Source organism: Numenius arquata, chromosome 3 (genome assembly GCF_964106895.1).
Source record: "Numenius arquata chromosome 3, bNumArq3.hap1.1, whole genome shotgun sequence".
Taxonomy (NCBI): domain Eukaryota; kingdom Metazoa; phylum Chordata; class Aves; order Charadriiformes; family Scolopacidae; genus Numenius; species Numenius arquata.
The window spans coordinates 6,230,371-6,245,089 of NC_133578.1; the positions used below are offsets into that span (position 1 = coordinate 6,230,371).

At 35.9% G+C, this 14,719-nt stretch overlaps 1 protein-coding gene across 1 annotated transcript in view; it reads left to right on the plus strand.

Annotated features, from left to right (window-relative positions):
• LRP1B (LDL receptor related protein 1B) overlaps positions 1-14,719 on the plus strand; it is a 575,621-nt gene that overhangs the window by 469,199 nt on the left and 91,703 nt on the right. Inside the window, exons 61-62 of the mRNA XM_074145610.1 lie at positions 11,310-11,498; positions 12,282-12,430. Of these exons, the coding sequence (XP_074001711.1) occupies positions 11,310-11,498; positions 12,282-12,430 (338 nt within the window). The remainder of the gene's footprint in view (positions 1-11,309; positions 11,499-12,281; positions 12,431-14,719) is intronic.

Here is a 14,719-nt window from a genome sequence, read left to right on the forward strand (position 1 = left end):
TTAAAAGTTGCTTTTCATATTCCTTCTCTGTTATGAATTAATAATTTTTACATGTCCTTGGAAAAAGTGTCGAATGAAACCAGAAACTCCAGGCACAGACTCAGCAATCAGAGGCTGCCCTGTCAATCCTGTACTTTAATGTATATTCACAACACATGTTCTGGACCAAGTTACAAAGCCTGGGAAACTTGGCTGTTAAAAGTGAAAGGGATATGTCCTGTGTGCCGGGGTGTGGCTAAACCCAGCCTTTTTTCAGCCTGAGAAAGCCTGAAAATTCCCGTTAGTCAGCCCAGCGTGAATCAATAGGACGACTGCTATTGTAAATGTAATTTGGGGCTTTCCTGGTAGATGGATAAAATAATAACTTTTGAAACACTTATATAATGAAGTAATCTTTATCCCTGTGTTCTGCTCCTCACCTGAAAAATAATTAAAAAGTTGGTATCTTTTATCTATAAGGTGTTTAAAAAAAAAAAAAAAGTTTTACACTATGATGAATAGTTCTCATATTCCAAATGGTTTAATTAAAGATCTTTCGCTTTCATTCAAATATACGAAATACTCAGTATCGGTGTGTTGGGGTTTTGTGGGTTGGTTTTTTTGAGATGAAACAGTGTTACTTGAGCTCCCTCCTGCAAGCTTTACCCAAACATCAGAACAGCTACTATCCTGGTAAAACTTCATGCATTTGGGCTTTTATCTCATACTGGCTGCCTCCAGGTATTCTCCAAACCAGAGTTCATGAAATAACTACTTTATTTTCAGATGGAAGCTTTGCTGTGAAACAAAACAGCAACAACAAAAGTTTTTTAGCCCTTCTGTTCGTGAATAGTAAGTTATAAATAGATAAGGAACAATTCAATGGCAGTTATTTGAGATGGGAGACTAGAGAGACTACAGCAGTAGCTATCAGGGCTGTAAATATTCCCATTAATCCAGGCATTAAATTCCAAGGTTTTTGTAGTGAATACAGGACAGTCGTAACCTGCTCACCTGAGCCATACTTGCCCAGACGTACCCCTGAGTGCCGGCTGGATTCCTGCTGACACTCTAGTTTTCTGACAGATGAAGCAAAGCTCCATATGCCTCTATGCTATTCCCTCTGCTGCTATCCCACTATTTTATCTTCATACAATTATCCTCTTACTCTTCTTTCTGGATCTTTCAAAGGGAAGAAGTAAGTAATAGCCATTGTGTCTCTCCTGACGCTAACCTGACTGAAGCGGTCAAACCTTTCTCAATTTTCTCTTTCAACCTGGAAGTTTCAGAATTTTTCTGTCTCACAAAGTGTCCTCCTATTGCTAAATCTCAGAAGACACCTGCAAATTTCCAGTCATGCTGTCTTTGGCGTCCATTGTCTCGGTCTCCAGCCTCTGGATTCCTCTTGCCCAAGTGGGTAAAATCAGCTTCAAATACTTTTATATTCATGCAGTTAATATTTTCCCTTGAGGATATGTGAACCTAAAGAAGAAGGAAATTTGTCAGAAAGCTGGTACCAGTGAAGAGCAGGTGTATCAAAATTTAGTACCAGTTAAATACCGGAGGCAAACTCCAAAAGTTACAATGGGTTTGTGCAAACCTGGTATCACACTGCTTTTGAGGTCGTCTGCTTTAAATACAAGTGATAGATAAACATTCAAGCAGTAAGAAAATTTTGCTTTGGGAGAAAGATCCCAAGGTATTTAAATAATGTAGGAGAAAGTTTTTCTCCTTAGCTAATGCTGTTTGTCACTTTCTATTGTCAAGAGCTCACTCAAAATGTGATAATCAAACCAAAATCAAGTTATAGAAAAGTTTCTGTGGTTTTAACGAAGAAGTGATAGAATTCTTGGTGTCAAACAGATGCCTGTAGGTGCTCCAAAGGGTGCTTTGAGAATTTTGCAAAGCTCCTACATAATGATCAATTTGTCTTTAATCAGGATCTTTTCCTTACCTCCCCTCTTCTTCTGGAACAAACTACCAAATAAATTTTGCATGTCTTCATGTTTCAGTACAAGACTAGAAATATTTCTGGAAGATAAAATGTAACTTTTCAAATTAATTGTCTTAATAAGGGAAACTCGGAGAAGTTCAGTGGTTGGGGTTTAGAGGAGGTGAACCTGTGATCCCTTCTAGCTTTCTGATATGAGACACTGTACTCCATGTTGATAAGCACTTAAATGAGAAAGATTAGTTTCATATCGTGTGATAACTGTGTTTCTTGACGTATTGTTCACATGGATTTCATGGCCCATTTTCCTTTTTCATTTTGAGACACTTTGTATTCACAGAATCACAGAACATTTTTGGTTGGATGGGACCTTTGAGATCATCAAGTCCAACCAACAGAAAAAAAAACCAAACCAAAAAACAACAACAACAACAAAAAAAAAACTAACCCAAAAAATCCCAGAACACCAAAACCAAACCAAACGCCCACAACCACACACCGCACCACCCACAAACAGGCACAACCCAACAATCTCGGGCACTAGAGCATGCCCTGAAGTGCCACATCTACACGTTTCTTAAATACCTCATGTCAGAGTTAACTAAGGGGTGGTTGAGATTATTCTGTCCTTTGTGTTTTGAAATGGAGAAGGATGAAGGCACAGATATGATGACTCATGGAGCAGGGAAAAATACCTAATGGGAATCATGTGAGTGATGCAATGTGAAATGCTACTTATCGTAATCTAAGTATTTTTTCACCTGTTTCTGTGACATTTGAGGGCATATATTCTGTGACATTAAGACTAGCTTTCTGTGAGGTTTTTTTCTGAGAATATGCTTTTTTGGATCTTAAATTACCTATTACAAAATGTATCAGAAAATGCCACAGAGATTTCACAAGACTCAGCAAATAAGTATCTTGTCAGAATGGGTGGATCTTATATCGTAGAGATATTGTATGAGAGAGGCTGCAGTGTCCTGTGCTCTGCATTAGATACTTCTTGGGGACAGACAGAACAATCATGGGCTAATTATTGACATATGCTGTATGTTAAACCAAGGAATGTTTATTCCATGCAATGGGAGATCACATGTATTTAGATCTCAGTGTTAACACTTTTTTGCAACAAGTTTTTTTTTTTTTTTCTTTCTTTATTTCAAATCTTAAAGATTTTTCAGGAAAAGAGACCATCTGCTGCTTTTCTCTTGTAAAGTTCCTCTGCATTTCAATAGAGGAATAGGCTTTTATAAATACCAAGAGAGTCCTAGCAAGAACTTTGAAAACATGCTAACTAGGCCAGAAATCTTACAGTGCTTGGGAGCTCTTCTTTGCGCTAGGGGTAGCAACGACCTTGCTTATCTATTTGAAGTTTAATGCTTGATTATGTAAACTGTCTTTAGAGCTTAGCCAATTTAGCACTGCAGCATTCACAAATGTTATGTGCAGCAAATGATTAAGCAAGCATTGAAGCACTAATCTGGCTAAGCACTAAGCTGGTTTACTTCTGCGAGCCTTAAAAAAAAAACCCCACATTTAAGAATTTGTCAGACTTAACAGCTGTTTTTAGTTCCCACTGCCCAGAGGAGCTGCAAGCTTTGCAGTTCCCTGGGTATCCGATTGCCTCATGCAGGTTTTCCTATCCTTCAGAGCTCTTAAAACCCAGAGGTGCCTACCATTTTCCCATTTCCCTCTTTGAAGATGAGAATTTCAGTATCTAATATAAAAGTGGAACCTGACAGTCCAGTTTAGGAAGTACAGAAGCTCCTCTGAGCTTAACTGTGTCGAGTTCTTTGATGTTTTATATTGTAAAAACAAGTTAGGCGCCTCGTTGCTTCATCTTACAGCAGCATAAAAATTAAGCAATGAAAAAGTGTTGAACCTTAAATGAATTAAGGATTTAAAAATTAATTCTTTAGCTGTATGTAGTTACCAGGGAGAAATCTTCCTATAGTATCTCAATTTGAAAAAACTTTTTCATGAGAATTGTCTTCTGTCTGAGTGTTTGCAAACCTCGGAATTGGCGTGCATATACGCAAGTTTTAAAGTATGAAGTATAAGGGAATTCAAATGGAAGAGAGGACAGGATGGGCCAGTGGTTTCAGCACAAGCAATTTCCAAGGGTTTTTTTTGATTTTGAAGGTATAATGGTTCTTTTCTTATTAAATGCTGTTCTTCCTTGATGTTGTTTCTCTTTGGAAGATTCTTAAAATTCTTCCTAAGATTTTTATCACGGGCTCCATTTGAGTCAAGACGTCAATAGGCTTTTCATTTTTATTTTATTGCAGTTCAGGAAATCAAGAGTTTCAGAGAGCGGAATGCAAAATAATGCAGCCTTGTTTCAAAGCTTTCATCAACAATGTAAATTTTCTGTCTTCAGGTGCCAAAATTCTTCAACAGGAATTACTCTAATGCCACAGTGACAGAAAGTGGTCATTCAAAATGTGGCTTAATGACAGTTAATTACCTTTAGCAGTTAATTACAAGCACTGGAACTCTAGTTGGGTGAATGCATTTTTGGAAGGAGCATGGCAGGAATCTTTCACCCCTTCTTTTCTTGTACACTTTGCAATGTTGCAGTCCCTTCTTTATGGAAGGGGACAGATCTTTTTCTAGGTTAGGATTGAAGTGATCAACCAGCTTCAGCTTGAACAGGAAGCAAAGGCTAAGGAAAATGCAACCTTGGTGGATACGATAGAGTCCAGCTATTCTTGTAGTATTTATTGATTAGAAGAAGTCAGCATTGGTTCTTTTTTAATGACCCTTCTTCTTGGCATATGGATTTGAAAAGCTGACATTGAGACCTTTTTTTCTTTCTTTCTTTTTTTTTTTTTTTTTTTTTTTTTTTTTTTCATTTTTTTACTTTCGGAAATATTTCTGTTTCAGTAAGAAGTGAGCGGGACCGGGCTTATTCTGTATGGCGTCTTCAATAGATATATTTTGTAGTTAAGAAATCCCAGTTGGCATGATTTTCACCCCTGAAATCAAATGAACTTTTTTGTTTATACACGGTAGAGGTACTCAGAAAATACAAGGAAAACAAGAGAAAAGTAGACATTTTATCACTTATATGATTTGCAGCATATGAATTTATATTCTTGGATCAAAATTAGTACAAAATGCAGGGGAGATGTGCATTTTAAGTCTGTGCACACTTCTCTCATGTTCCCTCTTACGGAGTCATGTGGCTTTTCTTCTCTAAAGTTCATACAGCACTTTATCTCCCTTTAGTATGCTATCTATTGTCATTTTTATTTTTGTTCAAGTATCTAATAATTTTTATTTTCCACTGCTTCTCATCTGTTACAAGCCTCCCCTTTTTTCCCTTTTACTATTCACCGGTATTTTTTCCTCCTGTTTTCTGCAACTTTCCGATAGCCCTGCGCTTCCATTCTCTTTCTGCCTTCTCTTTCTTGTCACATTTCTCATCTCCTTGTTGTTTGGTCGAAGCAGTGTTTGGGATTAGCATTCAGTGTAAGAGAATCCATGATTTCTGTATAAAATTGAAACCCCGGTAGAGAATTAGAAGTGGCAGTAGAAGGCCTGTTAGAAAGGAGGGATTGCAAGGGACTTGTCCATCTCTGGTAGAAGGAGGCTGTGGTGGGAAAAGGAATCACAAAACCAAATTTTGGGTGCAGCTTTTCCTCAGAAATTACTTAGGGTGTTGATTTTGCATTCCATGTTTTTTGTCTCTCATAATTGTTGAGTAACTTGTTGAATATGCCCCCGTAATGCATTTTATTACCCAAATAAGAAGAGCAGGGTCTTGAAAATCAAAGTATCAGTTTGAATTCATAAGATTCTGTTGCTGGCACAAAGTAAATCAATTTTTTACTCGTATGATACGCAGTGTATGTTGCAGTATATGAAAACTGGCGTATATGTTCTGAGATGTACTGTATTGCAAGCTGTAAGAAATTTGAATCACTGAAATAACTGATTGGGACTGAGTGGAAGCAGTCAGCTGAGGAATGCCGTTCAGGCAAGGATTTACGCAAGGGGCTAAAGGCACTGCTCACCCCTTCCCTTATGCCATAGCAGCTGACCGGTGTGCCCGTCCGTGATGATGGAGTCCCAGTCCTGCAGTGGTTGGGCAATTAGCCCTTTTCTGATTGAACTGCACTTCAGTTATAGGTGTTGAGATTTCTTCATCTGAAAGAAAAGCATAGCCCTAGTCTAGTAAAATACTTCAGGACTGCTGGAGCTGGATCCAGTGGGTTACTTGTCTGCAGGTGGGGTGTTTTATTATTCTTGCAGAGTGTTTTGAGATATGGATTGGCTTCACTTTACTTCAACCCAATTTTTGAAGCTTTCATAGAGGCTATAGGGTGAGTTGTTCTGAGAAACCTTAAAAGAAAAAAAAAATATACTATTGAATGCATAGGTAATTCTGGAAAGTAATTAAGAGCGAGTGAGTGCAATTCTCATAGCTGTGTGTTAAAATATGATTATTTAAATTCTCTATGAATTTGCTGGTGGAGATCTGACCCTTACGTTGGTATAATGTAATTCTTTTGTTTAACATAATATATTAATTTCATATTAATGGATTGTCAAGTAGATATCTCGATTAAATGTTTTGAAATAGGTGATGCAGGGGAAGCAGAGCTGCTTACCGGTTATCACTAATCTGGCTTTTCTTCAAATGTGTAGGAAGTAGTCCATTTTCACAGAACTTACCAAAGAAAGGAGAGCAATTAGTCTTGCTTTCCTTGTTTAAAACCGTGATTCACACCATAATGTATGCTGTGAGGTTAGTAATTAGTATTGTAACATATAACTAATGTATGTCATTTATGAAGAGGTAGCTCAGTAATGCAGCTGAGGTTTGCTTGAAGTTAAAGGAAAGACTGAAGAAAGAAAGTGGGTGTTTCCTCTACTACATACATTTATGATAAATTATTAGCTGTCACCGCCTGAAATTTTGGGAAGCTGATGTCCTCAAAGGCATAGAATAAAAAGCATGAGAGACTATTTTACTGTTCCATCAGAAAATAAGATGTAAAAATTCCCTCACAGTTTTGTGTTCATTTTTATGGTCATTCCTAGTTGATGTGATCTGTAGATTTGGTAGCATATTACATCAACAGTTCTGATGTTCCATTCTTTGTAATATACTAAAAGTTAAAGAAAAATAATATTCAGCTGTGATAGAACTATTCCTCGAACAGTAAAATTAATCTTAAAGTTAATGGCAGTTAGGCTGCCTTTTGAATGCCTGTTTTTTAAAGCTTCTCTCAGTTTTTACAGATTTCTCAACTGGAAGAAAATACATTGAGTTTTATGATCAGCTTAGAAGAATTTTGATAAGGTTTTTATATTTATGTAATTATTATTAATTCTTATTTTATAAAAATTTTTATATTTTCATGGTCAGCTTAGAATATTTATAGGAAATGTCTGCATCCATTGATGCTATACTTATTTTCTGTGTGGTTTAGTTTACATATATTTTTATTTACTTTTATTTATTTGTACTATTTTATTTAACACAGGCCATTCATTGCTTCCTTGATTTATTTATTTATTTATTTTTATTTATTTTTCTTAGAACTTTCTCTAAGTTTCATAGTTACAACGGAATCCATACAGCTATGAATGGTGCAAGGTTCTGAAAGAATCTTGATCAAGTTTGTGTTGAACATTACTTAATGAAAAGTTGACTTTAATGCAGAAGCCCATTAAAATTATGAAGTTAGTCAGAAATCAGAAATAACAGCAGGAGAAACTACAGTCTTAATCTGTGAGTGTTTAAACCATTGGCAGTTTCAACTTTTAACCAATATGCGATAATAATGGAAAATTCAGTTTTTAGAAACAGATATACTCTGTCATAATTTTAAAGAATATAAAAAAGAGAGTATAATATTTGTTGCATTGTGGTTTATGCTGTGGTTTTGTTTTTAAGATAATGGGAAGATTTGAGCTTCTAAACCTGGCGTTTATAGAATTGGCTTAAAAAAAAAAAAAAAGAAAAATGTACTTGAGTCAATGAACAGTTTTCTAAAATGCAGTGCTCTACCTGTAGTATTTAACATTTTTCACCACACATTTAACTAAGCTGCCCTATTAATGAGGTGGGATGAGACAATTCAGACAGCATGTGTTACTCTCCTGAATCTTCTTTAGTGGATGTATATGAAGTTTCTTCTGGATTCTGATGTGTGCGTAATCCATTGAAGGTAGGATAAATTGTATGGATAGCAACAAACATACACAGAAAGGAAAGTAAAGATTTACTGATACATCTATACCCAGGATATGGTGCTTACTTGTAATTCCTGCATGGCCTAAAAGAAGACTTCTAGACATATTTTTCATTGTTGTGTAATAATAAAGATGGCCAAATCAAAATAATTTTCCTATATAAATACTCTTCATGTGCATTAAGGCTTTTGCATGCCTATTTATTCTCATTTTTATCTTAACTGTGATCAGAATAAGAGAAAACAGACAAAGGAAAAAGCACATTTATTTTATTTAGAAAAACTGGAATGGTATCTTTGATATCTTTAATTTTATGTCAAACATAGCAGCACGGGTCATATTTTATACAAACAGATATTTTTCCCGAAGTCAAGCAAAACTGAAATAAATAGATTTATGGATAGCTTGAGGGTTTCGCTCAGAGTAGCGCTTCTCTCTCTGCTGTTCCTTCCTGCTTCTTCTGTCAGCCCGGTTTGTATTTCTCATTAGAAACTGCCCTTTTAGATCAGTGGGGAATTTCCTGCAGTTTTGCAGAAGTACCTAAAATTCCTGCTTGTCTTTTAATTTTTATACTGTGGCACAATCATATAACTTAAAGGTTAAAAAAAAAAACAACTTTCAATAACAAATGCTTGTGATCTACCTAAAAGAAAAAGTGCTGAGTTTAGTATAACTAAATATTCATATATCAAGATGGCACAGTGGATTGTGCCCATTTGTACTCCAAATCCCATGGTGAATATAACACCACAATAGAGCAGTTAAATGACTTAAATTCGAGGAAGTAACTGATTGGGGAGAGTGGCAACAGAAGAAGTCAGAATGAATCCAGTTTTTCAAGGATCTGCTGAAATACTGGATAGTGATTCAACCCAAAAAGGTATTTCTTTTAAAGAGCATGCATGTACACGGATTTTGATGAACTAGTAATTCTGAAATAATTCAGAGTTACAATTTCCTTTTTCCGAATTGCATGAATGTGTAAATTCTATGTGTTCTTAATTAATTGCAGTAATCTAGTAGTTAGCAGATGATATGATAATTAGTATTCCCAATTAAGAGTTATGATAAAGCATTTTAAAGATCAGTCACTTTTTAAAATTAAAATTCAGGATACGTGCCTTTTCTGGAAGAGTATTAAGTTGAACTCATTTTTATCAAATATGTGTGCAGAGCTTAAGGAATATCTCACGAAGGTCCAAGGAAAATCACCCATTTTAAGCAAAAAAAAATATTGATAAAAACAGGTAATGACTGGCATTTGACTGCTCAGGCTCAGTTCTGACTAGGAGCAGGGTTTGTTTCACTATTTGCAGTACTAGAGATGCACGCACACTCCAGACTACAACTAGGGTGAAGCTGGGTACTGTTTTCCCCACCAAGAGAATTATTTAGTTCACTCCAGAGCAGAGTGAGGATAAAATTAACGTGCAAGTAATTGATCTAATTGGGTGATAGCATATATAGGTCTTCCGGTGGACAGACAAACCCTGCTCCAGCCTTTGGGTGTTTCCCCAAAACCGGGAGGTTTTTCTTGCTATTTATTCTGGTAAATCCAGTGGTGAGAGAATAAGGAAAAAGAAGAAAGAGGAAAAAGAAAAAATATAATGGAAATACCTGTACTTACAGTTTCCGTTTCCTTGTTTTGTTGTATGTGATTTGTTACTTTGGTGACAAAACTGAAAGTAATAGTACTTCAAGAATTCTTCCCTTCCTGGCTCAGAGGAACAGGATATAAACAGTCGCCGTGGGGAGTGATTTGCTTCTAGTTTGTAGACTCCCTTTTCACATTGTGATTCTACAAATAAGGGAGATTATAAGAGCTTTTCCTAGGGGTAGTATACTATGTAAGGAACGATGACAAAGTTGCTTATGTAATAAATGCCAAAATTAAGATTTCTTTGTACTTTGACTAATTTCTTAGAAATGTCACAAAGCTCTTTAAAGGAATATCATACTGTTATTTCAGTATGATGGCTATAGAATATGTTAACGTACAAGAAGGGAAAATAATTTCAGGTCGAAGAAGAAGAGTTTCCTTGACCAGAAGGCAACATACCCTACACTGGAGTTCACTATCAGCAAGGCTATTGTATACGAAATTGAATTTGCTAAGTTGTCATTCCATATACTCAGTATCAGTTGTCAGTGAACTATGAAATGTTCCCACTAGAATTGCGCATTTGCCAAATCTATTTAAGCACAGCCCAAGTAAAAAGATGAAGCTATTTTTGTCTAAGAAAACAAGATAAAGGTGGTAAGGATACGCTGGTTAAAAAATGGCAGACTCAGGTGCTCTGATCTGCCTTTTTAATTCTATCAGTAATGAGAGTGATTCAGCAGCAAAACATAATTTACAAATTTGCCATTGTGGTCAGATATTCTCCTGTGACGTTTATGATTACAGCTAGATACGTTAAAAGAAAAAAAAATACGTGGAATTAAGTTTATGTTTACCAAGAACAAATAGGTCAAGAGGGTACAGTAGGATAAAGAGCACTCAAAAGCTTTTTCTCCCTTTTGTCCTTCCTTTTTAAAATGATGTTGGCTCAAAATTTTTTGATATTGTAACAATGGGGTATTATCATCACTGTTTTTTTTAATTGTATGGTTAGTTATGCTAAGAATAGGCAATAAGCCCTGTCACTGCTATGATTATTTTAATGTAAAACTATTTTTTTCCTCCCTCATCTCTCTTGTCAGTATATTTTGCTGAAATAAAATACTACTTATTGTCTTAAAGGGTGATAAACACAGCACATCTGGAGATGCATACCTTACGTTTTAGATGTTTTCTAATAATTCTTATTCCCCTAAACCAACAAATGAATATTGACCTTCTGTAAAGAGTAGGTTAAGTTATGTTTATGTTATGTACTACTTTAAAGCTTAACATGCCATTGGTTTAGAATCTGGAGGTGATTTTTGTATACTGAAATTCTTTCATTTCCTTAACGCTGATTGGGCCATCTAATTCTAAGCAAGCAGAACTCGTACCCCATCCATCTTTATCGTAACTGGTAATAAAGAACCCTCTAGGCATGACATATTGTCATGACAATTATTCTCAAGACATTATATAGCAGTTGTATCTGTCAACCCATGCAGTATGGAATATTTTAACTGGCAGTCTTCCAAGAGTGTGCATTAATCTTAGTGTCTCTTCTTACAGTCCCTAATCAAGATATTCCAGGGGTGATTGCACTAACGTTGTTTGAAGACTACATCTACTGGACAGATGGGAAAACCAAATCACTCAGCCGTGCCCACAAAACCTCTGGATCAAACAGACTATCACTGATTAACTCCTGGCATACCATAACAGACATCCAGGTGTATCATTCTTATCGGCAACCTGATGGTAATTATTCTGTCTGTGCTTTGCACATCGATATATTTCACTGAGTAGCCAGTTGCTGAGTAAATGGAAGCTCATTTGTCTGCAGTGACTTAGTTTTATTTCTGTTTTGTTTCAAATTGTGAAAGTTTTCAAATTAGTGTTTTTAAACACAAATCTGTGATTAATGTTGTAGGTATATCTGGTATTAAATAAATGTGAGATATCTTGTTCAGTGGCAAGATAACAATTTGGGTACTTAAAAAGTAACCCAGGTAGTGACTGGAGGTACAGAACTGTTCGGTTGCATTACAGTACAAGTTACTGGTTATCAAAATGGGAACAGTGTGTTATGAAACATGTATTATATGGAAAGTAAGAAAATGTTAATAATACAGAATTCTTTTATTTAGAAAGTTGTTGCCGGAGGGAATGTCAGGGAATGTAGGCATTACGATTTTGTCTGATCTCCTGATGTCCCTGTATTTGAATTGTAACTGGATACCATTTGGCACTTGACCTAGATAAGCTAACTTTTTGTCTCATTATAAAAAAAAACCTACTGGTTTTTTCATCCTCTCATTTTTTCAGTATTGAATCTACATCCAATAGTAATAATTAAATTTTGCATACAATGGAGAATAGCTTAAAGGCAAAAGGAAGAAAGGTTGCCTCTTATAGGTTTTTTGATCTGAGACATTCCATTGTAAAAATAGTACCTGATACATTGTTTTCCTCTATAAAGCAGACACCCTGAAGTATTCTGAAATAATAAGCTCTGATATTCTTTTCCTGTTCTGTTTGCAGTGTCTAAACATCTCTGTACACTAAACAATGGTGGTTGCAGTCACTTATGCCTTCTGGCCCCTGGCAAGATGCATACTTGTGCCTGTCCCACTAACTTCTACCTCGCTGCAGATAACAAGACGTGCTTATCGAACTGCACTGCCAGTCAGGTAACTGCCTACCTATGGAGGGGAGGACGCGTGGGGATTATATTTTTACTGCGTTTCCATCTGCTTTTAAGTAATGAATGCTGGTGCCTATGAAATGTGGGAGCATCGTTCAGAGGAGTTGAAGGCTAGGTAACTCATGGCGCATTTAAAAGCGTTTCATCTTCAAGACTATTAGTTGAAAATAGACTTGCAAATGCCTTTTTTCCAGAGAATGCAGAACTTGTTCCTTTTCAAATGTGGATGTTTCTGCCAGTCACTAGAACAAATACAGCTACTAAACCCATAAAAATTGCTTTGAAAAAAACATTTGTATAAAATATGAAACATAAAAATACAAAGTGTGTATAACAACAATTTGGGAGTACTCATGTGTGAACGAACTTTGCATTAATACAGGAAAACAAGCTCAGCCCAGGTAGGTAAACAATAGGGTTACATAAAAAACAACCCAGTAGCTGAAATGAAAATGGTAGAATATGCAATTAATTAACATCAATTACATTAAATTAATCAAGCATCAACTAAAATATTTAATTCTTTATGGAAGGTGGATTCCCTAGTACTTGAAATAAGTATTTGGTGATTTTTTTTTTCTTAAAAGTACTGTAGATTAAGTAGAACATACCAATTTCTTACAAAAGAACCACTTTGATAAAAGTATTTGGACTGTTCTACCCAGACAATTAATCGGTTGATTGCAATAGTACATATGGCCTTTAAAACCTTTCTAGTCATACAGCTTTTCTAGTATCCACTTTTATTATATGTATACTAACGACCTATTACAGTGTTCTACATCATGATGCCTTTTGTCTGTACTCATTAAGAAAAGGATTTTACTCTTAATTTTTAGGGGCCAGTGGTCATCTTAATAAATGATGCAAAGTTTCATTTAAGTAATATTGTTGTTTAAGAAACCTCTCCACTGTCCTCCTCTGTTCCCTTAAGGTAGTGTTTGGAGTGATTTTACTATGTTCATCATATCTTTTCTGTTTAGATTGTCTGCTTGTTACTTCCCATTAAGTGATGAACAAAAGGAAAGTGTAAACCACTTGTAAAATGAGGGATTTCTTACCTATTTCCCTTCCATATCTAGCTTCTCAAATTTGTTTGGTTAAAAACCAGCATTTTTTTCTCTTTTCTTTTTTTAAGTTTTCTTTAAATGGCACTGGAGGGGTATTCTACCATGAATTGATATGCTAACAGTTGATTGAATGGCTCTGTTCCTTTCTAAATGATTCGTCGTTGGTAGTCTGAATTGAAAGATAGCATCACATCTTGGATCCTTCAGGAGCAATATTTTATCATGTGTAGATTCCATAGAATAGGGTTAAATAGAAGCTACTTCACACAGGCAGTTACAAGTTGGCATTTGTTATTAGTAATTTTCTTCCAATTTTGAAATCTGTTTGCTGCTTGATAACTTGACAATCTGATGGCATCAGATGCAGAAATCAGTGGTGAAGATATACTTTGCTACTTAAGATGTTCAGATGATGCTGTAAAATCATAGCTGTTCCTACGATGGAATCGCTCTTGATGACACACCCACTGTTAGCTATGTCTGATGAAAAGGGGTTGGATGTCCAATACCCTGCACATCTACAGACTTTCCAGCTGTCTTTTGGACTTTTGGGTGTCTTTCGATGGCTAATCTGACATGAGAAATAGTTTAGTATAAAGCGCATCAGGCTATGGAACGCTAAAAGCCAGGCCATTCCAGGCACACTTATATGCCTCTGACCCCTGATTTTGTGAAGTATCTGACTCCCCTGAAGGGAATGCAAGGATTTTCATGCAGAGCATAGCAGCTTCTAAGAGTTAGTACCCGTTTCCTGGAATTAATAATGTCATTTTAACAGCCTGAAGTCCCTTGTAGTGAGCAAACCTTAAAACAACTAAGCAGCAGGAAGGCTGGATGAGCAAGAAAATACTAAAAATGAAAATTTTCTAATTTTCTGTTTGTCTTCTGTATTCGGAGGCCTTCAGCTGAGCTACTCTGAGATGCGTACCTTTGTGGAACAGATGAACAGTTTAGAATAGCTGCCTTTCAGACCCAGCCTGTTATACAGCACGTCCCTCAATGTGCTACAAGAATGATGTAGCTCCAACTGTAGGTCCTACTACATAAATAGCCATAAGACTCTAAATTTTCTTGGCAGAAAAGATAAAACTGAGCTGATGCTCCAAATTTAATATACCTTTTAACTACAGCTTTATTGAATAATCAATGATTTTTAAAATGTGAAAAAATTATGTCTAGTCACAGAAAATAAAATGTCTTGTACT